Below are 27,450 nucleotides of genomic sequence, written 5' to 3' on the forward strand. Positions count from 1 at the left end.
TACAACCATTTTCATCAGGAAACGATCTGATTTGCCATGGTCGAAGTCAAATATTCCAAATATCTGAGGTTTTTTATATTTAATTGATAAACTTAAATAGGGACTCCCGTTGTCAAACACTTTTTAGCTTTCGTTTAGCTTTGGTTTCTTTTTCTTTATTTTTTTATGCTTTGGAATGAATGTAGTTGATGAGTTTTGGGTATAATAATTTAATATTATATGAGTGCGAGCGTTTGATATGTAATCACTCTAATGCAACAATTCTGCGTGTGCAGTAATTATAATTTACAATCAAACTAATACTTTCCAATTATAATTAATAACGTATTCCTTAACTGCTTAACTCCTACTGCTAAACCTAATCGCTTTATTTATTGATTTGAGCATAGTTTAAAGAACAAATTGTGTGCTTATCTCTGGACTGACGACAAAGTATAGTTTCTTTTCCTAAGTAGTACTACAAGTATCATGCAGACTTCATCCACTGTTTTGGTATAATTTTTAAGATCAAAAATCAGTCTGCAGTAGGATGGAATTCACACAGAGAAAAAACTAACTGATAAACTGAGATGGCAATCTGGAACTTTAATTTTCTCTCTGTGCAGGAATCACAACTTCTGCTCCGCCTTCGTTTTCTCCGTTTCATTCAGCTTTCGAACTGGATTTAATGGTATGGCATGGTATTTTTTGCTTTTCGAATATCTCTTCACGATGGCATAAAGGGATATCGACACTAAAAGTATAACAAAGCCCATTATAACCACGCATTCCAAGGGCCAATCGGTTTGGATGCGCTCCTGGGGCACCTCTGCGTAGGGATATGTTATTTGCTGGATCTCCATACTGAGATCCTTAATCTGACTGGTGGATTCGGGTGCCACGACCGCCGGTTGATTCGTGATGGGATTATCGGTCACCATTGATATAAAGTTAGTTGCATTGACTAAGATCACGGTGGGCTCATCAATTGCTTGCGGTGTTCTGTCATCAGCATTAAGATCCATTCTGGTGATACTATCTTCTGTTGCAGTGGGAAGTTCCATTGAAGTGCTTGAAACTGTGGAAGTGGCTGATGCTTCGGATGTGGTTGGATTTGTGGTAGTCTCAGTCGGAGAATCAGAACTTGATGTTTCCGGTTCTTCTGAGTCGGTTCTGAGATCCGGCGACTCGGAAGTGGCAAATCCTCCAAGTTGTTCATAACTCGAGTCCGTACTTGTCTTCTCTGTGGAACTGGATAAATCACTTGTGTTCGGAGTCGTCGTGACCAGTTCAGATGATGTAGATGACCTATTGGGTGAACCGCTGGTGTCCGAAACGGAATCAGAAGTATCTGTTGGCACAGTGGAGCTCCACCCTGAACTGGAGGATTCGCTTTCGTCCGAAATTGGTGCTGAAGTGGAGTTTCTATACTTGTGACTACTATCGTCGAAGATACTGTTACTCACACCCAGCTCTTCCGGACAAACCGGACAGCACTGTCCCTTTACCTGAATGGGATTGCTGCACCGTAAATAATGATTGCACTGAACAGCAATACGGGTGACATATCCACCTTCACACGTGCACGTGGTACAACCATTGTTTTCCATCCAAACATCGCCATTTCTGTGGTACTCATTGTTGTCAGAGAGGCAAATGGGTTCGGGTTCTTCCATTGGACATATCTCCTTGCACTGAATGGCCAGCGGTTCGCAGGGATCGCACACAGTGCACTTGTTCTTATAGAATCTCCTTTTGGAACCATCACAGACAGGTTCCTCATCGAGGCACTCGTAGCGAGGACAACAGCTGCCGGGCAGTCCATTGCCCCGTTCCACCTCCACGATCACTTGGTCGCAGATGGGAAAGTCATTCTCACACGGTGGACACGCAAGGGACTCATCTATGCTATCTGGGTCAATAATGGGCATAGCTGCAATCAATAAAAGATGAGGTATTGGTTAGAGCTTTGTGTTAAATAAATATTTAAATTATATACTTATTGCAAAATTGTATAATCGAAAGCCACCATGTTCTTACCCAGAACGGAAATTCGATACTCCAAGGAGATCGAAAAAAATGCCGTTCTGATTTGAATGCCCTTCAAGTTCAATATTTACATATAGATCGATCTTGAAAATCACATTCCATCCAGCAAGCCAAATAGCTATGAATTATTCAATAAAGCCAGAGGTAAATTTATAAAAATGGCAATTTGATTAGGCACACTTATAGGAAACTTCTTCGAAAAAGCAGGAATCCAATCAAAACAAACGGAATGATATTTATTTTTGGTGGAATACAAAGTACGGGAGTGACACTCTCGTTTATCATTTATTTATTGTTATTGATTTTTGACATTTTATCATTGAATTATGTATAAAAGGGGGTAGAAGGCGCCAGAGCGATAAAAACGGGAATGACAAAGAAGAACAAACAGTGTGAAGAAAAAAGTAGACATATAGTACAAGTGCTCCACCAAACAAACCCGAAAGATTTGAAGCCCCCTCTTATTGTATCGATATGGATCGGTCGTTTCATTGAACGAATATTGCCCCAATTGCGTGGTGGTAAAGTTTGTTACACAAATGCGAGCCATCAAAGCAAGTCAGTTACAATCTCTTCCCGATCGTGATCGAAGGTTATCAATTATTTTCGATATTGACGTCACTGTCGCAGACTTTGTAGGTGAAGCGCATTTAATTGAACGTAATTTAAAATAGATATAAGTTGTTGCTTTCGTCGTTCTGGCTTTATTCTTCGGCTATCAGGTCGCAGCGATCTATATGACAGCCAGCAGACGGGGCAATTATTCATATGCTCGGTTCTGTGTGCGTGACAGTACTCGTTTGTTTGAGAAGCGCATAGAAGGGCGCTGAAAACGGCAGGGAAGTGTGCGTGTTGAATCGATAGGAATCATCCAAATACCTTGAAGCTGTTTACTTATCTAGATAGAAGCTTCTGTTCACAAGAGACCAGAATGAAGACGGTCTACATTTTTAAATGTTTTTCTCTCTTTAAATTAGCGTTATTTTCCAACATTGCAAGACCCACAAAAAGAACTCAACCTTTGCTAGTGAGGAAAAAATTCATTCTGAATCTGGATTCTAGTAAGAGTTGTATATGCGTTTAAATGCTTAGCTAGTCAATAATAATTGCCCATGTGCAGTGAAGAACGCTATGCTTTCTTCGTTTTGGGTATTTAATTATTTGTTGCTTTGCACGGCGGGTTTATTGACCCCCGCGGATAGTGGTAACTTTTTATCGTTCTTGGGTCAGCAAAAAATCGAAGAAAAAAAAACGAGACATGAGACGGTGGGGCAGTTGGGGAAGGTATCCAGGTTCCAAAGGTTACAAAAATTCAATGCAAATTACCTAAGCACATATCCGCCTCATAAGTAAATGGGTCGGGGCTCATTAGCGGAGATCTCTGGCGACGACGATGATCATTACGGTTTCGGTTGCGATTATGATGATTTTATAGGGGAGCACCAGCAGAAGTGCTACTGCCCACTTACGTCACCGGTCGGGCCACAGATACAGATAGGCAGGGACACAGATACAGACACAGCGACGTGGAGATACGGATACTTTGAAGCTGCGAACGAGGCGATCCATATTTCTTTTTGATTGATCTACAGCCGAAGGCCGGCATGCAAAAATGCAATTCAGGCAGGGAAGCTGCCTGGAAGAGGAGCAGCACAAAAACCAGATACAGACACGGCAAAAATAAATTCCAGTGCAATTAGCAGTCGCTTATTTTTGCTTTTTGTTTTTCCTGACACGCTCGCTGACATGCAAAGTTACTTAAACCAAACAAAACGAACATTACACTACTCGTAGGAAACCAAAACTTCAAGGGGAGGAGGTCGACGTTTACTTTTAACTACTATCTAAAATGTATAAAATGACTTTTTCGAAAGTGGGGGTACGACAGAGCCCAAGATGTTGGCCGTTACAAGCGACAAAGACCAAGCGGTTGATGGAGTAATTACAGACAGACCTTTCAACCAAACAAACGAGAAGCTATTTATTTTTGACATTTTCCGCTTATTTCTACCTTGCCCATTCACGTCAATCACCGTGAACATTGAAAAAGTGTCTCTTTGATAATTTGCTGATGGCGACTCTAATTCTCTGCGTCGAATTATAATATTTTCGTACATTTTATGACATTTTAAGCGAATTTTTGGTCATTAAGGCAGTCATAAAGCGGCGAGTTTAGTAACCCGTAAACCAGGAAGACAGCAAATCGTTTGGCCGAGATTTACTAGCCATGAATCACAGTGACGAGTGAGTCATGGAAAAGTGGCGATTAAATCTAGGATGAAAATGAATAAGATGGACCATCTTTTAAAAGCCAAGCACAGATACATTTTATGCGATGGTTCTAATTAGCATCAGTTCTCAAAGTGAAGCGTTCGCAAACGTGTTTTTTTTGGAACAATAAACCATCCAGCGAATCCAATGAATAAATCATAAGCTGAATAATTACTAGTGGAGCCACTCAATCAAATGTAATTCATGGCAAAAAATGTGCCTCTATCAAATTGAAAATCGGCCAAGCGTGTTTGATTTATTAAAAAATAAATTCCATTTAAATACAGCTTGTTCCCGCGTTAATTAGTTTATTAACCTAACTGTAGTCGTAGCACTGCCACTGACTATTGTGATCGTAAACAAAGAAAGCTTTCAAAATTAAAATAAACTATGACAGATGTGATTTAATCGCAGCCTAATTAAAACGAACAATGTGACATCAGACCTGCGTTAATCAGTAGTACTACTACTATGTATTTCTTCTTTTATTCGCTTTGTGAAAATTCCTTCAATCTGACAGAACGAAAAGCAATCAATCTTTTTGCGAACCTCTCACACACGTCCTAAGTAAGCGTAATTTATGCGATTTCATTTAATCGCCAGCATGTAGAGCAAATAATCGTTCGTCACTCCAGATTTGCCCGCTTTCCGCATAGCAGCCAATTAAGAGAGTTCACTTCACTTCACGGTTGGCATTAGCCATTACCCACTGTCATTAGCCATTAACTTGGCTTCCTTCTGCTTCTACCATTTGATACATGCCCCCCAAAGTTCGTAAAGTAATGCGTTAGTTAGTTAGTAATCGCGTAAACAAAACATTTTCGAACGCTCGACGCTTTCTATTTTTTGACTAACATATTCTGCGTTTTGGTCCCGTTTAAACCGGCGGCGACAGGCGTATTAAGCCTTATCTTAATTATAGATCAATTATGGTAGTGGCTCGCTCTGCCCACCGAACGCCAGCCAAATGTACATATGTATATATATTCAGCCGCACATCATTAATTATAAGTGCAAACTGAAGTCGGCCATATGGGAAAGCTGAAAGCCAATGCCAAATGGAACTCCAAATTAACTAATTCGCTTTCTTTCAAATGAGTTATGTGCTATTTACGAGTGTTTGGACCATTTTGCTTGACAAGTACAACTGTTTATCGAATCCAAAGCAGCAGGAATGCATTTTGATAAATTTAAAATAAATAAAGTAAACAAGAAGGGCGATATAGCCGACTTTACACTTTCATTTCATATGCAAATGGGGTACGGATGTCCCGCGTTGATTATTTCGCATTATTTTGTACAAATTGCACAATTACAATTAAATTATACGGCCTGGCGTAAAATGGCTGATTAATGTCAGTAAACCACACCCCCTCCACATACGAAGTTCCCCCCTTGGACCCACAAAAAACCAATAATGCTAAATGAGAGCGAACAGATGTGCGGCGATATTCAATTTATATGTTTCCTATACAAAATAATAACAATAATTATTCTTAATAATTACTGCACTGCTGGGGCCGCAATGTGTGCCTTTCGATGGCCATCGTTAGTATGATGACTGACGCCTTTCTGAGGGGATTACTAATAGTATGCTGTCTGGTTGTGCCGATTCTATGGCAGCCATCGCTGGCAACCGTACGTACAGATGTGATTTAGAATATCTAAAACCGGAATTCATATATATATTAACGAAGCCAAACGCCACATAAAATAAGTTTTAGTAATATTCAACAAATGCAGAAAAAAATCACAATGAAATCATGTAAAAATAGAATCTTACAAAAGTTTTAGGCCATTAAATAGGAATGCACACTCAAAGATATATCCATTTTTTAAGCACGCATAAATAATTTTCCATTCAAACAACCTATGTAAATGGCAAAGTGTGTAGACAAACTGAAATGCACTTTCCGTTTTTCCTGGCCAAAAGTAGCCGGCGTGACTAAGTCCCTAGGTTTATGGATTCCACATATGATGCGCATTTGCTTAATGGCCTCCCACTTGTAGCGCGATTTCGAGATACGTTGGAGGGACATCAACTGCTCGGTCATTGACCCCACTACGGCGGAGATCTTCAAGTGCGACATTGTGGAAATGCCGAAGAAGCAGGGCAATTTCCTGAACACCTTCCTCCTGCTGCGCCGAGCCGTCACGAAAATGTGGGTGGAGCTGAGTGTGGGCCAGATCGCCAACCGAAAGGATCGTCTGCTTCAGCAGCTCTTGAAGATTCGAGTGGATGGCTGCCACCTGAATGAGTTTCGCAGCAAGAACCGCATCCTGAATGCCGTGCTCCACAAGCTCTTGCAATCGGGAAACTATCCAGATGCCTGTCCCCTACTGGCGGTAAGTTAAAAAAGTGGTTTTGAATACTGCGCGATTGGCAAACCAAGTTAAGTTGGAATGCCAAATGCAGGAAAGTGGTAAATCTCATTTACATATCGCATTGGATTCTGGCCTCTATATCTCACTATTCTGTTAATATATATAATTATATTCACTTTTTAACAATATTGTTACCCAAAAGGAGAGTCAAGTTAAAAGTTAATGGTAGATCACTAAAAATTCTCAAAATTTCATACGATTAGAACCACTATTAGCAATCATTTCCTATGATATTCCCAATATTTCTGTTTGTAGCCATCAGTAACCTTTACACCTGATTAAACAAACACCAAGCGTTTGCTGACCTACTCAAAGTCAAAATCTGATGAAAATTTCCCATAATCTTTATCTTTACGAGCCGAGCGCAAATAGAGCAACAAATTAGTCAAATGTTCTCGCAAATAAACATAGCTATCTATACGGCTGTTTGAAAATACAACGCTATCATTAAAAAACGGAAAGTAAACAAAATATAATAAACAAATCCAGTGCGCATTAAACGAGAAAACCAGAGCGGTTTCCCTGAATGAAACACAAATCGATAAAGGCCAATATCATTTTCATTCGCTAACCAGCAGGTTTTCCTCCATATCTTATGTTAATCCGCAGAATGTCAACTATACGTCCACGCGATTTGCACTCAATCCGGATCATTTTCCGGCCTACATGCCGGACATGAAGTTCAACACGAAATTGGTCTTCCAGCTGAGCAGGAATACGGGTCTGATCCGGGCCAGTGTGGATGCCGAGGTGATGAGACGATCGTAAGGAGAAAATATTTCAATAAAGCACAAAAAAAATATATATATAAGGAAAATCACATAAACCGGCGGCAAATACCTATGTACATCGATATATACTCGTATTCGTGCGTTTCCATGACTAACTCGAATGACTAATAGCTTTGGCATGGGATTCATTCGTCGGCACACATTCAGATTAGACTCCTATCTGGGCCACTTGGCTTTGGTTTAAAGGTGAAATAGTTATGACTTGTGGATAATAAATGAATATCTATTTTTGCCATTGAACCCGGCCGATTTCTCTGTCATGACTTTCAGATTTTAGATTTGATTCTGATCCAGTTTTCTGCGAAATCCCATGATTCATGGTCGAGGAATTTGGCATCAGGCTGACTGACTGATTTCTGCACTTCACTGTTAATTAAAAACAAATACCAGCGCTTCATCCATAACTTACGAACTTTGGCTGGTATCGAAAATCAGATTTAAATAAATATATACATTTATCCAGGGGATTCACTGATTTCTGCACTCTATTTATACCCGTTAGTCGTAGAGTAAGAGGATATACTAGATTCCTTAAAAAGTTCGTAAAGATCTTTCGACTTATAAAGTATATACATAAATGTTCTTGATCAGGATCAATAGCCCAGTCGATCTAACCATGTCCGTCTGTCCGTTTGTCTGTCCGTCCGTATGAACGTGGAGATCTAGTAACTATATAAGCTAGAATCTTCCAAAAAATATTGAAATTTGTCGCCCACACTTCCAGCTGAGTAACGGGTATCGGATAGTCGGGCAACTTGACTATAGCATTCTTCCTTGTTTATTTAAATGGTTGGGCTACTATCATAATTCTTTAAAAGTTCTTAGTTCTGGCCAAAATCCGATAATCGAAAACTATCAATTAATTGGTTTTAATGGATTGCTAACTGGCTCTGTGACTTCTGCACGTCGCCAAAAACATTAAATGTTCAACGCAGACAGCAGTCACTGCTTAAATTATGTGTATTAAAATAATACCTTATATTACATAATTTAATTAATTTTTAATGATCACCTTGCTCGTGGGAAACGTAATGTGTTAGGCATTTCATGCCGAATTTCCCAACGTTTGCCATCTAGATTAAATTGTATCCAAATGGCCAACTCGTTTCTATATTATAAACACACTCGGTTGTTGATAATGCGAGTGCAGAAAAATAATAGATTAAGAAAGCTCAGGCCCCTTTTCAAGTTTGCCAATCAAATTAAGAAATGACGTGAGTGTGGCCAACAGAAGATATTTAGCAAGGCGTAAATAGAACGGCGATTATCAAGATGCAAAAAAAAGCAAAACAAAGCCTAAAAATATAAACATTCGCCTTTCACTAGATCAGTCTGCAATGTCATGATCACAGACTCTTTCGCTCATCTGAAATTCCTCAGCACACCGCAAAAAGTCGAGTGAGCAAGGTTCATCCATCATTTATGGCCTCCGAATTGGTCATCAATATTTTGGCCATGCCAAAGAAACGTTGACTTGGCCGGGAGGAAAACCTTTGTCAAGGCCAGCCATTAAGCAAAAGGAACGGTGTTTCCGCCCACCCGTTTCCCGTTTCCCATTTCCCATTTTCATTTCCATTTACATTCGCATTTGCATTTGCCATAACAGAAAGTCTGGAATGGCGGGCGTTTTGGTGACATAACCCAAACCAGGTACAGTCGGGAATTTCTAGGCCAAAATATGCCAGCCACCCCTAGTAACTGGTTGAGGGGTATAAAAATAAAGCACTAAATGGCTCACTTAGTGGGTTAGTCAGCCAGCCGCTTTCTCAGTGGCTAGCCGGAAGCAAATGCACTCAGAAATATTTCAATGAATTATAGAAGATACAAAAATATAATATATTTGAGGTGCAAGTTATATTATTTAACTATACATACAGATGTGCTTTTAACTTTTAACAGTAACTAGTTGGTGTAACTACCTATTTTGCTGCTTGATTTCTTCATTCATAACTACATTTTCTCCAAAGTGCACTTTCACTTTTTTGGCCAAATTTTCTGCACGAAATGCGGATTACAATTTCATCAGGTAATGGAATAGTATTGCAGGGGCTGGCCTAAGAAAGCCATATATGTATGTACTCCTTTATCGACTCAAACTCGCCTTCGTTCTGGCTACTCTAAGTTCACTTATCGTATTCATCTAGATGGAATTCGCTGGGCAAACACGGCAACAACAACTGCCAGTTGGACTCCATGGGTTTGTGTGAGTTTGGAAACTATATACTACATACGTAACAAACACGCTGTAGAACAGACTATCTGTCGTTTGTTACCCGTTCGCGGCAATTTGATAAGGAGCCGCCGCAGATTAAGATGGAATTCCATACACAAAGTGCGCGTTGCCACTCCTGGACTGCAAACGAAAAATCTAAAAAAATCAAGACTCCACTCTACTCCACTCCAAACTCAAGGTTAAGTTCATAAGATTTCAGCAGATTAACACATGTTCCCACCGCGATATCTATAAATATTTGCACTTGTGGAGCGAGGAAATACTTTATATCGGCCTGTGGCGTGGGTGCAAGTGTGCTCCCCAGCTATTTTCAGCATTAATCACAAAGTCAATAGGGGCTTTACTTGCAGAAATAATAATAATGCCATGCGAACGCGTACTTGCAGATTTCTATTTGCAAATAAAACTAATAACTTTGCCATGTCCATTTATTAGTGATATTTATATATGCCTTAAAGTAATCAATTTGCACGCATAAACATTGATTGCCATAAGATTGTGGGATTTTTTGAAGCGAATTCTATGAGACAAAATCAAACCAACTTTTCTTAGGAATTCCCGAAAAATATTCTTAAAATTTTAAACCATTCTCAAATAAATTAGATTAATTGGAAATTATTGGATTCCCTTGTAAAAAGTTTTGTGACGCACTTCAGGTAATATTGTTTTAAGTTTAGGCAATAGCCTTCGATATCCACTATCAAGGTCATTTCGGTTCATAGAAAAACATACGCCAGCGAAAGCCAAACAATAACGAATCGAATAAAAATAAACAATATTTTGAGAAATGCGCCAAAAAAAAAAAAAAAAATACAAAATACGAAATACAAATGTAAAGTGAAGCGCAAAGAAATACAACCGAAAATACAAACAAACTTAGATAATACGCGGGCCATTTGAATTATCAATGAAATTCGGAAATAAAGCCAAAACAAAAACAGAACAAAGGCAGAAACCAGAAAATTGGCTCATCAACATGTGTTTTTTGGGTGGAAAAAACGAAGCAAACCCAAAAATCGCTATGCACAGAATGAAGAAGAAGAGGGGGAGATTCGCATATGGCATATGGCCAAAACCGACGCTACAGATATATAGATATAGATATATATAGTTTTCGACGCGTCATGAGCAGGATCGAAACGATATATATAGAATCATGAGGCTGCTGCCGTGACGTAGGCATTCCACCGCTGTTTTTTCTTTAATGGAAAGTATCTCAATCTCAATAGGGTCAAAGTAAACAAAAGATACAAAAATAGAAAAACAATATTCGAATTATCCGAGGGCAGTGATTCACTTCATTGATGAACTAATTTCGGCATTATTCACTCACCACATGATTGTAGAATCCGCAGGAGGAGGCAAATTGTGATTAACTTGGCCATTTCGTTCAAAGTCTGATTAAGGCTGATTAAATATATATATACGCGTATATATATCTTTGATTGACTGTGATAATTTTCAATTCGTGTTTCTGCTCTTTTTTTTTAGTTGCGCTGCACTAAGTATCTGAAAGTAAAGGGGTTTGAAAATCGAAAATTAGTTAGTTGGGTTGGATTGGATTGGCAATTGCTTATGATTAATGTATTTTTTAGCTCTCCATTCAAAACCCTAATTTCACAACTGCACGTCATATTTTTCACTTTCTCTGCCGCGGAACTGAACAGCGCACCGGTTGCAAGTAAACTGCATAACTGCGACTCGGGTTCCTCTTTTCTTTGTCTCGAGATGCGCTCTCATCTAATGTATCTAATCTTATTTGCATAACCGTTACAATCTATATTTTACTTTAATCTGACATTGCATCATATATACTTCAACCACTTGCAGCGTAACCTATCGCACTTTGTTCCTCAAATCCACTTTTATCTAATCTTCTTCTCTATTTCTGTCTTTGACAATAGTCTCCTGGCTGAGATTTGAAGGCTCTTACCACTCTTACCACGCAGTTGTAACCAAGTTGCCAAGTACACTCTGATTACCGCTCAAACACGCTAGCTGCGTTGTTTTCTTCGATTCGCACGATAAGTGTGTTATAACATATGCCATATGATTGCCTGATAACTAATCGTTTTGATACCACACACATATGTACTGTACGTACTAAAAGTCGCAGGCACATGGACAGCCAGCAGATGCACACCACACAGTTTGGGCCAAAAGTATAATGCTGAATGGGCGCTTATGGGTTTTTCCTGTATTTTAGCGATTCAGCATTTTCCAATGGCTGGGAAACGTATACGTTTCCGATCAAGTTTTTACTATGTTGCAGTTTGTTCATTTATTTGCGCTTATTACATTTATCGAAGTATTTCTACGCGCAACAAAAAAATGACAATAAAAGATGCATCACAGATATTTATAGACCATTTATGTATTTGCAAGCCAGTGATATGGTGGCCAAAACAAAATGTCCGCCGACACGTGCATATCTGAAAGTGCATTTGACCGATTCGCCCTCAAATGTTATTAGGCAAAGAGCTAAGCCCGCGGTTTACTCGGCTCTTAAAAAGGAAGCAGCGAATGAAATTCCATCTTTCGCACTTGCAGCACATATTTTTCACAGTGGCCATTGAAAACAACACCAAAAGCAGAAACCAAACCAAATGATCGAGATAGCGAGAAACAAGAAAAAATAGGCATAAAGCCAGGGGAAACACTTAGCGCCGAAATTAGGTCGCTTGGCCTACGCATATTACGAGTATGAATATATTTTGGACTCGATTTGGCATTACCTTTACTTGTCGAGAGTCTAACTGATCCAAAAATAAAACTTCATTGTACTATTTGTTTTCAATTGACCGCCTGTCTGTCCAATAGGTCTCTTGCTTTTTTAGTTGTTTCTTAGTTGTTTTTTATTTTTGGTTTAGTCCCGTTGTTTGTCTTTTTCGCAGTGCTGCGTATTTGTGTTTTGTTTGAGACGCCGCTTTTGAGGTGATAAATATGTGAGGTTCCGGGATTTTTCACTGGAGCACAGCACACAACCGATTACAGTGGAGGTTTCCAGCAAACTAAAGAGTTGTTCGCAAATTGAACATTTTTATTTACATTTCTCGCTCTCTCTTTTCATTTCGCTCACAGTTTTTGGCACTCAGTGCGATTTTCTCTTTGCCCTTCTCTTCCGATCTGGTTTGTTTTTACTTGTGTACGGTTGGGCAAATAAATCTGGCTAGATGCGTAATTACAATGGGCGAAGCGTTTACTTTATTTAATCAGACTGATCTATATTTGTCGTATACCTACTCATTTTACTTGTTAATTAAATTTAAGCTAAGTTACTCATATTTATATTGCCTATGCCTCTTATATTCACTTGCAATGGGTTTTATTGTGTGCCTTATTATGCGGTGTTGTTTAAAAAATTTTATATTTTTTATTTTATTTGCACTCCGAATTTTGAATCGTTGTACCACTGTTCGTATGCTTTATAAAATTGAAACGGTTTGTTTATAGTGCGTATACGCGATAATGCGTATACGTTCGTTGTGACCTATCGTTTATTTCATGCAGCCTTATATCGATTAACACTGTCAGCCGTGGCGTTCTGTGCTGAAAAATGCTGATAGGCTGCACTGTTATTTAACAGAGCAGTTAGGCAACCAAATTGGAAAAATTACTAAATTTCTGTTCTAGGATATGCGTTAAAAATCAATTAGACATTTGATTTATAGCCAGGAAGGGTGCGCAACTACTACTACGCCACTTTTCGCACAAGAATCGTCGGCTTACCAAGAATCAAGTACCTTTCTTAGCATTTTAAACGGCGATCTGCCGATGGGCTGCCATATAGCTTAAATCACTTTTAGTTTGCCGCGAAGAAAGCCCGCCAAATTCAAATGCCACTTAAATTTTGAAAAGTACGTCATCGTATGCTGTTTACAAGGCGATGGTTGCGCACATAAATACAATAGTGATTTATCAAATGTTGAGTTGACTTCGATAAAACTTGGGTTTCTCAATTTGCATTGACCTATCTACAGTATAAGCACCACTTAACAGTATTTTAAAGCTGTTCTTGTTGGTTTTGTATGTCATTTTCTTTCTTAACTAAACAATACCTAACACAATAAATAAAGTATCCAGGGAAGTTAGTCTTAATTGGCTTAAGTCAAACATTTAAAGATAGCCAAATTAAACAGATATAAATAATACCACATTTTGGAAATATTTTTATTATTTCGTTTATCTTATTTAACATAATGTTAGTGCATGAAATGCTGATAAGCGCCGCTGTTACTAAACAGAGCAAACAGAAATGGAAAATCACCTTCTTTGGCTGATCTGGCAACTCCGAGCATGACTATAAATATATGAAGCATACTTTTGGGATGAGATGATTTCAAAGAAAAATGTGTACGACACTTTGTTAATTTAATTTGATATAAAAAAAGGCAAATACTTTTCATTACGGCCAGACAAAAATGCCTGTTTTACAAGTCGAAAAATTCTTACGAATTCGAAAACCGTATCATGACCGAATAATAATAATAAATTATTAAATGAGGAAAAAGATAAAGTGTACAATTCCCACTAATGTTTTGCATCTATAGCATAGGCTTAACCTTGAGCCTTAAACCGAAAACTATAATTAATCCTATTATTGGCAAAAACTTTCTGTTTTAATTAAACATTAATTGATTTAAAAAAATTATCCCAAAAATATTTTCTATGTTCCATTTTACTTTTCCAATATTTGTTTCTCCTAATATATAAAAATACTTAAGAAAATTAGTGGGATCAAAAGTTATTTCGATACTTTAAATCTTACGCCGTATAAATTCGAATTTATTTAAATTTCGCCCAACCAACTTACGCATCCTTAAACATTTGTGGCGCCGTTGAAGTAGACATTTTCCCGCCTGCCATTTGTTCTTGTTGTTATGGCCGCTGAAGTTGCTGCTGCCGCTGAAGTTGCTGCTGCCACTGGAGTTGCTGCTGCTTGCTGCACGTTGCTGCTGCATGTTGCTGTTCCCGATGTTGCTGCTGTCATTGGTGCACTCACAACTGGCATTGGTAATTAGCACGCGCGCTGCTAATTAACACTTTCTGGAGGAGCGGACTCGACTCCACTCCACTCCACTCCACTGCGACCCATTCGATGTGCTTGTGCTCAGGGGCCGCTGCAATTCCCCGTCGACTGCAAATTGCACGCGTGGCGGTTGCAACGCCGCTCCAACTTGCAACACTCAGAATAAATACAACTGTTTGGTGCGAGAAAATAATGGCGAGGCTACGAGCTGTGACATGAATAGGAGTATTTAAATAAAAAAAATATTCTGACAATTTAATGAACTAATTTAGCAATTAGTCTTAAAACGAATTTAATGAAGTGTAATTTACATAATATAAATTGAAATATCCTTCAAAAATGCCATCTTCAAGTCAGCTTAAGCTTTTATTTTTAATCATCTCGAACAAAAAATGAAATATTCTGTCTCTATAATATTATGTAATACATTTATTTTTAATAAATTAAAGTGTGTTTTTGGGGGTCAAGAGGTTGGTTTTGTTCGGCCATTTCCCACTTTATAGGACATTTTTTGTGGCGAGTGCAACGCCACAACTGAAAGATTGCTCCTGGGTTTGGCTCAAAGCGAAAATGCCGCCGCACTCTTTTCGCTCGCCGGCTAAAATGTGGGTCCAAATATGGTCAAGCTGGGTTTTTTTGGGGTTAGTGGCTTCTAGGTGGTGCCTCTTTTTGGTCCTGACGCTCACACATCCGCTCCCCTCCGAAAAAGCGTGAAATTTTAATTGTGTCTTTCGGGGCGTTGTCGTCTTGGTCGATCGGCCGCCGCCGCCTCGACCCGAAATAAAGATCTCTCGCGGCGCACACAGCTCATCCCGGGGAGATTCCTCCTGCCAGTCCAGCACCAAAAGTTGTTCATGCCAAAAAGGTGCAAAAGGCCAAATAGTATTCTGTTGTTTATGTTGTTACATGCCTCGTTGGCTGTGTCTTTTTAGCTCAGCAAAAATGTCCGCAGGAATTCGAAAAGCCACACAGTTGAAGTTGAGTATTCGCGGCTATGTAAATGCACCAAAAGAAATGTTCACAGGTGTTGTGGAAGCTACTGCTAATTCCAAATCTAATTAATAAACTAAACCAGTCTGGTATCTTACGTATATTAGGATAGATAACTGCAACTTAATACCTTGGCAATTTTAATATTTTTTTAATATATATTTAATTACTTACAAATTACTTATAAATATGGAATTATGGAATATTGTCTGCACTTACTGGTCACATTTTTCGCTGAGTGCAGTTTCGCTTAGGCAATGCCCACTGTGGCTGCACCTGATGTCATCCGCAGCGCCTGCAGCCGCCGATCATCGCAAGCGGCTCTAGGGTTATTCCACTGGCTTTTTGGCCACAGATGCATCCGACGCGCAGTTGCTGTTGCTGTTAATAGTGGCTGCGGGCCAAATCAATTCCAGGCCCAACATGTTGGTCTGTCCGATGGACAACTTTGCCCTCTTGGCCGTTCCATGGGTTGACAATAGAAGTGAGCCGGGCTGGATCCGTGGCATGCATAATAATTATAATCCATTTAATTTGCGCACACAGACAGACATTAAGGCAGTCAGACAGACAGACTCCTCTGCTGGCAATTCCATCGATCATTTGGGGTCACGTGTGTGCGCTGACCTCTTATTTTCCCAGTTGCGCCAATCTTCAGTTTTCAGTTTTACGATTTGCTGGCATTGTACGTCAGTCAGTGGAAAGCCGAAATGCCAAATATCTAATACGCTTCCACCGAAATGATCAAATTCATGGAATTTCACGTAAAGCAGCGGACCCGTTTGCATTTCCCCAACGAACCCCATCCTCCCTCCGCCATCACCATCCATTTTCCCCACCTTGTGTAAAGGCAAACAAAACGACGCGACAGGTGAATCGGCCGCCCGTCGACTCGCCCCATACAGGGATATTCGACAGACGGTCGGTCAAGCGGATTCGCATACTCCAAACTCGGTGCGACTCTGCTGGTCTGGAGCGCGGATCGAGGATCGCGGAGCTGGACGGGATCGGGACCGGGAGTGGTCAATGGTCGAGCCATGGTTGCTGGATGGCCAAATGGTCGGTGGGCACATCTTTTTCGGTGTTCACATGTGCCAAATGATGTCGATGGCGGCGGGCGGGGCAAATCGAATTTACAGTGGGTCGGAGTGTGGTTAAAAACTTACTTGTTTAATTTTTAAAATAATAAAGGCAAAGAATATTATTCCTAAAGGTTTCAGATTGCTATAAATTAAAGCTTCCTTGTACTTATCAAAAATATGAATTAATGAATTATTTTATAACATAAGGTAAGTACCATTATTAATCCTATAACTATAAGAGTTCCATCCAAATACAAATCTAAATACCCATTATATATTTTTTGTGGCTAAGTTCGTAAATTAAAGGTTTAAGATCAAAGTTTTATACGAAGCATTGCGTTTCCTTGATTAATATTTTAGCTTAAGTCAAAAGGTATGATTTTCACTAGTAGTCTGTACATATCCATATTGATTTGATTGGGTTTATCTCGCTTTGGTTGCACTGTATCTGATTTTGGTTGCGTGTGTGTGTGGCTGTGTTTGTTGTGGCCACCCGCCTTCAGCTCCTGCCCGCTTCACTCCCTCTGCTTTTATTTATTTATTTTGTTTATTTTACTCTTTTTTGGTCCCTGGGTCGAGGTGGGGGATCTCCGGGTGACGCCGGGACTTCTGCTTTGGCTGCCGGACCGACTGCTGCATCATCTAACGCAGCGGCGGCGGCTGCCAAGATCGATCGTCCTCCTCCCGATCCCTGCTGCTGCTCCCCTGATCCCCTGTTCCCCATGATCCCCTGATCCTCTCCAGCTCTCCTGCACTGGTCCTTCCTCTTTTCAGTTTTTCCGTTTTTCAGTTCGTCTATATGGGCGCGTTGTCGTTTCGATCGATCGTCGATGGCTCGGGTCTTCAGTCTCTCTGAAAGACTGGCTGGAAAACAATAATAAAAAAACGAAAAAAAAAAACAGAAAAAAACGGAAAAAGTCTGGGCTGTGACCGACCATTACCTGGCTTTGGTCAATTGATGACCAGCTCGATTAGTTGTTGTTGCTGGCTTGGCTGCAGCCTTTTAGTCTTTACACCTTCTTTTATTATTTTCCTACTTTTTCCACTCGCCTGTTGTTGTTTCTATGTATTTAAATTGGCAACATAAATTTTATTCGCAATATTTGCTTTAATGAAGTTTTTTCTGCCGTTGTATTTCTACCATTTCACTTTGCAGCAATTGCGCATTATAAAATTGTAAATTGGTGAAAATTGTGCACAATGTGTTTGTGGCACGTTTGTATAATAAAGGAAAGAGAGGGTGTTTTACAGTCGGTGTATATAGCTGCTACAGATGTAAATAAAACTGTAACTTTCCACGTGTTACTTTAGGCATTTAATATAACATACAAATATAAAAAAACTTATGACATAATTTAAAATTCAGAAAGGTTTTTAAGTAACTCCCTTCACAAACATTCGTGCAATTTTCAACCTTCTCTTTAATTTTCCTTTAATTTAAATAGCGGCCTGGAAATTGATTTTTTCCATTTGGGGTTAAGTAAGCCGCAGAAAGAGACGGACCGATTTGTGAGATGGCGAGCGAAAGAGAAGGACAGACGCGAATAGAGAGAGATGAGATGTGGGCACCACCCATCAGCTATGAAATTTCATCACGTAAGACTAATTAACAGCAAAATAACCTGGCGCACTTGTTTGTGGAACTCTCCATCTCCATATCTCGAACCACCAGCACCTCCCCATCCGCATCCTCATCCCCTTACCACCCCTCCCTTGACCCACACATCTACCACTATATTTTAGCCTGGCTAACCGCAGTCATAATTAACTTGCTGCCGCCTGCAAACTTTAGTGGTAGTTGCCTTTTGCGATTATTTATTTTTTAGCATCGCTCGACCTCTGTTGGTGAAAAATTTAATTTTCAATAAATCACCTCGAAAGAAGCTGATCTAGTAGAAGCAGCGGTGGGTCTGTTCTCCATATACCCTGTGAATAGTATACACATGTAGAGAGCAGGTGGGGGGAACCAAAGGAACCTGGGAGGCAGGTGAGCTATTAGCACACCTACTTTAGCTTATCTAACGATTTGTGATATGTGGCTTGTTTTATCAGTTTACTAAAGTCGATTAAATGTTCTTTAAAACTAAAAATCAATTTGTTCGATCATTTAATGAATGAATGCCACCTTAAAATATAAGGAATTTCTAGGTTGACCCATACCATCATATGTGTGTGCATATGAAACCCCTTTTCAAAATCCCAAATGCCTGCAACAATTTAAGGCCCCAAAGCATTTAAGTGTTACATGGGAGTGGATGTTACTGCATATTTCAATGGATCCAGCAAATTCCAACATTTTATGGGCACTATCATAAAGAATGTAAATGAAAAGCAAACCACTGCCAAATTGCACTTACGGTTTTCGTGTAATTTCCCACATTCAAAGAGCGATTCCAATGCGAATCTAGGCAAGGGTTTCAAGTTCCATCGGCGTTTTTCCTTCAGCTGACCAAATTGTTTTCTCCTCTGATGGTTTTGTTTGGGCATTTTAAAGCTATTTTTCTTATTTTCTTTTTTTTTTGGGTTGACGTGCTTTGGCTTTGTCTTGCAAACTTTTATTGGCCCACAGATCGCTTGGGGTTTTTTTCGGGGGGTTTAGGAGAATTGGGGGTTCAGGGGGCCTTTGCAGCGCCCATTGCGCAATGTACGTCGTTGGCACAGTGGGGCACCGACGCGTTTTATTGGCGCGGCAATTAATTGCTACATTTTCCAAAGGAAAATTATGAACTAACATCAATTAGGATGCGGTGGAGTCCGCTGGCGAATCTCTGGGATCTCTGCTAGTATCTTCAGCTGGCCAGAAAGAAAACAAAACGAAGAGCGCTTAATGATTCAGCCTTTTTAATAGGCTATAAAATCTGTAAAATCGGCATAGGCGCATCGTATCGCTGCCCGAACATATTTCACATGTTTTTATTATTTTGGGCCGAAGATCTGCCTTTTTGTCCTCGACCAGCCTTGTTTTATTGCCATTTCTGAGCTGTTTTTTCTTTTTTTTGTTCCTTTGGCTATGCGTGTCATTAGCTGTTTAGTCCGAGCCTGTCCCATGCGGTTTTATTTGTAAGTTGAGACATTTATAATTGACACATGTCAACAGTTTGGGCGGGGGGCATTTGCATTGATTGAGACGCAAACAATGAGGCAAATCGGGTTATGCATGCAACTTTGTGTCATCTGTGTCATAAGCCAAATGGATTTCGATCCCATATTGAATTCCAAGCGACAGGTGATCGACGAAAGACGACTTACCAGTATTTGCTATCAAACATGGAATGATTGATATGAATAGTTCGTACAACAAAATAAGTTGGTTTCTTGCTCCATGACATAACATGCATATTTGCATCTCTTGATGCTAATTTCCTATATAAAACTAATCTGTTGGCAACAGCTACTTAATAGAAAAGGACAAAAAACTAGCCGCTAATCACTTTCGGGTTTGACCCAAAAGGCCAATTTCGATTGGCGTTGACTTTAAGCAAAACAGCGAAAATTATGAGCTCACCTCATAAAAATAACGCCACAAGGAATTTCCGTGTATATATTGATGCTTAAACATATATATATATATAGTTAATCGGAGGCCCAGATTCCGTTTGATCGGTGGTGCGTGGCAAGTACCGCAAAAAGCAGAGCTCCTAAAAACAACATTTGCATACTTAATTAATTCAACCAAATTTACGGACACGCATACCGAATGCCGATAAACATGCAGGCGAAAAAACGAGATGATAAAGATCGAAGATATTTCGGATGAGGCAAAAACAAATAACACAGTATGTACTCTAATTTGGTTGTCAAAACGACTTCAGTTTTAAATGAATTCCATTTAAAAATGGATTTCGTTTTTTTCGTTTTTTTCTTGGGCGAGTCAAGCACAGGCGCCAAATGTTTTGCCTATTTAAAAGTTAATAAAATCATATTATCAACAAGATTTATGGGTTCAGTCGGTGAAAACACGTAGTACAAAAGATCGGGCAAGATGACGCTCTCAAACGAGAAACTATGCGCCTCTGAAATATATAAATTTTAATTAGCCGAACGATATTTGAGAGATCAAGATCGAATCGACTTAGAGACTAAAAAGGGGACGGTAATGGGGATGGGGATGGGTGAAGGGGAATGGGGATAGGGGGAGAGGAGTGCCCAGATCGTGTCCAACTCGCAGTTGCCGGGCTTGTTTCACTAATTAAGCCAAAAGGGGCGCGTGTTTTTCAAAAATCTCCTTCGGTCTTTGCATGATCTTTAATAATTTCGAAATATTTGTGGCATTTTTTCATGGCTCTGCTGCTGTTAAGACTGTCTTCTGTTTTTTTTTTCGGTTGTATTTCTTCGTGGCGTCTCTCCTTTCAGTGCAGTGCACTGATCTTGATCTTAACCTGATGATATCCCGCAGTGTGAAATATTTTTTGATGAGAATTTATCATTTTTGTATGCCAACACCCCATTGCCTCTGTTTCGGGCTGGATCCTGGCATCTTTTTAATACTCTCACCTAAAGATATCATGATTTTCATAGAATATGACTTTATTACAATAGAAACTATCTATGAAGAAGTAGTAACTTTGCTTTTCCTAAATCATGTGCTAGACTACTTCTACTTCATTGTGTTTCATTTATTGCTTTTCCATTTGCCATATTCATTCAAGCTGTTTCATATTCTCCAGGGTGTTTCCTATTCTGTCTAGTTTTAGCGAAACTTGTTGCTCGCTTGTTTTTGGTCCTCTGTCGATCATAAATTGGTGCAGGTCCTCTTGCCAAGTTGACATGCCAAACTGCAGTCAACGGTCGCCGGTCCACAGTCTTCAGTGCTTACTCTTCAGTCTTCAGTCTTCGGTCTCCCGTCTCCTATCTCCCGTCTCCTGTCTGCTGCTGATAAGCATCTTTCTGTATAAGCTGCGATACACTGGAAGATATTAATTTGTTCTCAAGATTAAACAGAAAAACATTGCTTTGAAAGATCTTCTTCAATTAAAAATCCTTCTTATGGAAATATATATAAAAAATAGATATTACTTGCTAAAAATATAACTTTAATTTGTGAATTGAAAGGTGTTGTGTTTTCTTTTCAGTGTAAAGTTTCATCTCCGGCTCGAGGTGAGTTCCTTCTGGCTGTTCTTGGGTGCTGATTACTATCCTGGATCATAATGATGCTGTTTGCTGCTGCAGCCACGGATGATGTGATGTGCGGATTGAAGGCGAGGAGGATTCTTGCGGATTGGCGCTAAAATTTCATGAGCTGATTGTGCTACTTATACCAAAAGGCAACAAAGTCTACTTTTTGATGATCTACAGAGATTGTATTTGTTGGCTGTGGGAAGTTCTGTGGGATCAAAAAAACAACTAAAGAAAAACCGAGAGAAAGTATTTGGGTTGGCATCTACTTTTTTAATTGGTCAGCGGTAGTCAGCAGCCAAATTTAAACCGATTTAAAGGGTTTTTTATTGCTATTACTTACATTCGAATTTAAAAACTTAAAATTTTTTGGAACAAATAATATAATTTTCTATCCCTTCTATTTAAAATTGGAAAAAACACAGTTCAACCACTTTTTCTCATTAAAAACTGAAACTCCGCAATCGATTTCCCAGCAACTCAATGGGAAAACAGTTTCCACGTTCCAAATATAGCCATTACACCCCTCTGAGTCCATCGCTTATTGTTCTCTTTGGTGGGCCAGACTTTAATCGACGATATTAATTTTCGCCAGTTGCATCTTCATTGAAAACTATTTAAGCCAAATTGTTGCGCTATTTTGTGCGCATGATTGTTACAAATTGTTCAATTAAAGGCTTAAAAGACGCTCAATGGGCATAGAAAAGGCAAGACCGGGTTCCAAGACACCCAGAACCCCCGATGCCCAGATGCCCAGATCCCAGGTTCTACTGGCTCCGATCTGCGGTCCGGAGCTGGGTGCTTCGAGTCTGGGTAACACACTTGATAATGGATGTGCGTTTAAGCAGGTCCATGATAAATTATCGCCTGAACAGCAGGTGTTGCCCCATTGTTTGTGTGTGTGTGTGCTTGCAGGGGGAAATCTCTTAGATTTTTCCACATTTCATTTGTTCGCACAATTTATTTAAAAGCGAAACTTTTCCTGAGCCACATGGATATAAATAAGCCACAGTTGGCCACCAGTTAAAACCCAACTGCCATGACCTAAGGCAATCAACTTTAGTATCTCCACCTCATTGTTGCGGCGATGGGCAATTAGGGGCGTGATTTTCCAACAATTTGTGCATTTTTAGCATAATTGAAGTCGCAATAAAAGTGTTAATTAGTTTTGCATTTTATCCGACACCCGCACCCCGCCCTCCACCCGTCCTTTGCTTGATTTAGTGCAACGAGCCGCATAATTTATGACAAAATTGTATAGCATCCGCTGATTGAATCGAACTGAAATTGTACTGCGGCAGCACTCATAAATTTTATTCATATTTTGTGTGCAATTAGGCGTTAATGCACATGCTGATTATTGTGATTTTCAGCGCTTGCCTAGATATATCAAAGTTGATTATATAGTTAAAGGGAAATGGTTGCCGGAATTTTCTGACGTTTTTCCTTTTTGCAAATATGGTATATTAAGTTAGATATCTTAAATGAAAGTGCAACTATAGTAACTAAACCAAATTAAAAACATATAAAAAAATATTAAAAAATCAATTACGTGGTTTAAATTGTTCAATGTGTATTAAGTATTGATCATTTATGTATGTAATAAAAAGTCTTAAAATATATATACAAATATGTATATAAAAGTCTATAAAATATATACAAAAAACATTTATATAAATTTTCTTGCTGTTCAGGAAGTGTCATTTAAAACACTTACCATATTTGACCCAACTTCCTGCATTTCTCACTTCAACATTTGGGTTTGTTATAGTTAAGAGGGTAATTTGTAAGAATGTCCCAAGGGAGGGCAGTCGTCGCCGTCACTTCGCCACTTTGCGTTCCAACTCCATCACCGTCATCAAAACCCCACCATCCGGGGATCGCGTTGAATAATTGACAGCGATAAGGTATCACATTGCGCTGACATGTTTCAGGCATTACAAAGGCATTGCTTCGGATGTCCTCCTCCCGTTTCCCTGTTCCCGATTCTTAATTCCTGCCTCTTGGTTCTTGTTTCCAGGGGTTCCGTTCTCGGCTCACCTGGGGGACCACACCTTCTGCCATCCTCCGGGTTGGCACGCGAATTTCACACCAATTCCAATTACACAGCGAGGTGGCAAAGGGGGAAGTCCGAGGCACTTGTCTATGTAAACATGCTCCACCTACTTGGCACAGCCCTAAAACCATTTTGTGAATTTGATTAATAAAACCCTGCATCAGCCAGCAGATGCAAGTCAACTGATAAGGAACTTGGGCTGCACTGGAAGAAATAATAAACATTTTGAAAAACCAAACTTATTTATCATAAGGGAAGTAATCTGTATTCAAAATGATGTTTTTCAAAAGGCCAGGCTAATCGGATACTAAGAACTTCAACCAGTTCTCGCCGTGTACTTTAAAGAAGGAAAACTGAGCTGGAAAGGGGGAAAGCTGGAACACCAGACGTGGCCAAAACCAGACTGTGGAACTTCAACCGAGTCGCCGCGACGTGTTCCCATCGTCAACTTGTTGTCTGCTGCTTTTGCCGTTGCCGTGTGCGAGGAAAGCTAATCTTTCAATTATAGACAATTTGTCAAATGAGTGGAAGAGGGGAGAACTGACAGCAGGGGTTGGGGTTACAGGGGGATCCGATGTGGGGACACTTTATATAGGTATAGGGTGCAGCAAGAGCAACAGCAACAGAAACAGGCGACATCAACATTGCTGACGTAAACGAAGTCGTCTGCGCTCAATCATAGACCCATTTATAGGCGTCGAATTACAAGAACAAACTAATCGAAATCATTTATCACGTCACCATGCAGGCTCTCCTTACAGATACTCCCCACATAAGCACGTATATACATATAGATTCCCGATTCTGGAGGGGGCACAGCAATCAGCACCTATTGTCAGGCCCCAAAGTTCAGGTTCCAGCATTCTCCGGAGTTGCGTGCGCTGCTCTTCTTCGCCAAGGAGATGTTGAGTAATATGATTAATTGGTAAATTATTGGAACTAAAAGGTGGCCCCCTTTGTTGAGCGATGGGATCGAGGTGATCGGATACGGGGGCTGCGTTGTGTGTGTGGGCGGGGATGATCGGAGAAAGATGAAATAACATTAGCTTATCGCAAGATGCTGACAGCCAAAGGTTTTGGGGCGGAGTTTATTGATGAGCTGGTTTAGGGCACTTTGAAATGTAGGTAGGATTTTAAACTTGTTACTAACTCTTAAATAAAAAATTAGGGCTTAAAGAGTATGGTATAATTAGACAAGGTTCAACTGAGATTCATTTGCTTAACCAGCACAGCAGTTTCATCAGCTTGATCATCTATATCCCCAGACCCTGTAGAAAAACGGCAAATCCTCGACCCACTCCAGAAATCCTCGCTAATTGCCGGCAATTTGTTACATGGCAAGAGGTTGGCCAGAGTCAGCCAGTTCCTTTCAGCGCGTTTGGCTGTAATGAAATTTAATTATGTTGTATATCAACTCATTTGCATATCGAGGCACAGTTAAAGGTTTCGGCCAAATAGAAACTCCGCTGGAGATGATTCCCTGGCAAAACAAATGAGATTCCTTTTCTTGTCTCTCTTTTTTTTGCGTATCTGCTTTGGTTTCGCGAACAATTCTATGTGAATTTTGCGAAAATTTGTGTACTATTTTTTTGGCCTTGTACTTGGCAAGCGGAAATAGTTTGTAGTGAGCTAAAAAGTCTGTCCACAAAAAAAAGAACGAGTGAAAACAAACACCAACTGTAACAAGATGATCATGAAGAAGCCAACTTTAAGTTGGCTATAACTGTGCGTTGACCTTTTTTTGGGTGATGGTGGTTGGTCTTGGGCCTCTTTGATAAATGTGCAACATTTAGACGCGATTTGGGGCCAAGATAAGACCGATTTTGTAAAAGAATTGCGTGTGGGGTATCAAGGGTATAACCTGTGGTGGATAAAGTTTCAGGCTTTAAATTTTATTAAATTAATGGAGATGTTGCTGAGGAATGTTCGTATACAATTATAAAGGATTCGGAAATCATACAAAAGGTACCAAATTTACATAAAGTATTTATTTAATGTGTCGAGAACAAAATAGGACTTATAGGGTATCTTCTGACTTAACCTTTAAAAACAATTGCTTTTCCACCTTGAAATTTGCCAAAAAAAAAGTAAAAAGCGGTGAAAGAAAACAGAATCTTTTTGTTCAAACTGCCGCTGCTTGTTAAATGTTTGTTTTAGCGTTTTTAATTGCTTTAATTATTTATTGTTTGGCTTTATTCGGAGTGCGTGTGTATGCGTGTGCCTGTGCTTGTGGTCTTTAGGAGTTACCAGTTCAGTTCAGCTCGCCACTGGGCGCCATCAAAACGAATGACTTAGGCAACGAACTTGGGCCAGGCAATTTGTATGTATGCGAAAGGCAAAGAAAAGCTGGCACAAAACGAAGATGCTGTCGCTGCTACTGACTGTCTGCGAAGATTTCAATCAATAAATCAATCAATATTTGTGAAAGCTGAACTAAGAGAGTGTCCATCTGCGTGGCAAGATGTCCTCTCTCAGCCTCTTTTGCTGTCCGAATGTCCCCGTCCATCAGTCATACGCATATTTCAATTAACATTCAGGCGAGGCATTTTTTCCCGTTCCCCAAGCGATTCGACTCCATACCATCCCATCCCATTCGATCCGATCCGGTTCGCCTCGGTCTGGTTTTTATTGATGGAGCACCCCGAACACCATTTTTGCGCCTATGAAACAATTACATTTTGTCAGCTTTTTGATGCTGGCGCCATTGGCTGTTACACGTGTGGAAACGGTAGCCAGTCCGCGGTTGCCCATGTGAAGCACAGCTGGCGGGCTTTTAAGGCAGAAGAAAAGCAATCGAATCCAATCCAATCGAATGGAGCCGAAGCCAACCACCCACCATCATCGCCAAAAAACTTCGTGGCTAGACAATGTAAATCCCCTACTTGGCATACTGACTCTGACAATCACATGTGTCGGTTGGTTAGGATAAACCCTTTTATGTGGTCAACTTTGCATACTTTGGTTGCTAATGGAGTACTTAGGGTTTTCAAATTACTTCGTAATATTTAACTGTGTGGGGTATTATCTTATTTTCGCAGAACATCATTTTTTTTTCACTTTGTGACCAATAAAATATTATAACTATTGGTATTAAATTACAAAACTAGCAATAAGTAATTAGACCCGAAAATTCACAATATTTTAAACACAAATACTCTAATAATAGATACTTTTCCATTTTATGCATTTTAAATTAATTGATATTTTAAAGATGAAATTGTAAACATTTATAAAAAAGAGAGGATTTATAAATATCATATGAAAATACATGTAATAAATTTGATTTCCTATGCATAATATATCAATTTCCCAACAAGAATTTTAATATTTGATCAAAATTCATTTATTGCAAATGAGGTTAAAGTATTATATTGCTTTTTTGAGTAATCCAGCCAGTTGTAAGCATTTTGCGAGGGCATAGCAAGTTCGCTTTTGCATTTGGCCACTTCCAGCCTGCCCCACCTGAGCTC

At 39.6% G+C, this 27,450-nt stretch overlaps 2 protein-coding genes across 3 annotated transcripts; one reads left to right on the forward strand and one right to left on the reverse strand.

Moving 5' to 3' along the window:
- Positions 1-128: 128 nt before the first annotated feature.
- LOC6616332 (cysteine-rich motor neuron 1 protein) lies at positions 129-12,729 on the reverse strand. Of its 2 annotated transcripts, XM_032718119.1 has the most exons (4): positions 12,444-12,729; positions 11,042-11,217; positions 1,446-1,912; positions 848-1,390 (listed from the first exon to the last, which is right to left on the reverse strand). In XM_032718119.1, the coding sequence occupies exons 2-4, from the start codon at positions 11,091-11,093 to the stop codon at positions 950-952; spliced, it is 960 nt and encodes a 319-aa protein (XP_032574010.1). In that variant the 5' UTR covers positions 11,094-11,217; positions 12,444-12,729; the 3' UTR covers positions 848-949. The 2 variants fall into 2 exon arrangements, with proteins under 2 accessions (XP_002040692.1, XP_032574010.1); XM_002040656.2 differs by having other exon boundaries at positions 129-1,912.
- LOC6616333 lies at positions 1,939-7,715 on the forward strand. The gene is made up of 3 exons (XM_002040657.2): positions 1,939-5,937; positions 6,310-6,645; positions 7,294-7,715. Exons 1-3 carry the CDS (start codon positions 5,839-5,841, stop codon positions 7,450-7,452), a joined length of 594 nt encoding a protein of 197 aa, XP_002040693.2. The 5' UTR covers positions 1,939-5,838; the 3' UTR covers positions 7,453-7,715.
- Positions 12,730-27,450: the final 14,721 nt, after the last annotated feature.

This window comes from Drosophila sechellia, chromosome 3L (genome assembly GCF_004382195.2).
Source record: "Drosophila sechellia strain sech25 chromosome 3L, ASM438219v1, whole genome shotgun sequence".
NCBI classification, from domain to species: domain Eukaryota; kingdom Metazoa; phylum Arthropoda; class Insecta; order Diptera; family Drosophilidae; genus Drosophila; species Drosophila sechellia.

Excerpts from the sequence above, each read along its gene's own strand:
- LOC6616333 (XM_002040657.2), top strand. The coding sequence starts at position 5,839 with ATGGCCATCGTTAGTATGATGACTGACGCCTTTCTGAGGGGATTACTA. Across the intron at positions 5,938-6,309 it reads GGCAGCCATCGCTGGCAACC|CGCGATTTCGAGATACGTTG; the intron begins GTACGTACAGAT and ends TCCCACTTGTAG. Across the intron at positions 6,646-7,293 it reads ATGCCTGTCCCCTACTGGCG|AATGTCAACTATACGTCCAC; the intron begins GTAAGTTAAAAA and ends GTTAATCCGCAG.
- LOC6616332 (XM_002040656.2), bottom strand. The coding sequence starts at position 11,093 with ATGGCCAAGTTAATCACAATTTGCCTCCTCCTGCGGATTCTACAATCA. Across the intron at positions 1,913-11,041 it reads GCGGATTCTACAATCATGTG|CTATGCCCATTATTGACCCA; the intron begins GTGAGTGAATAA and ends TATTGATTGCAG.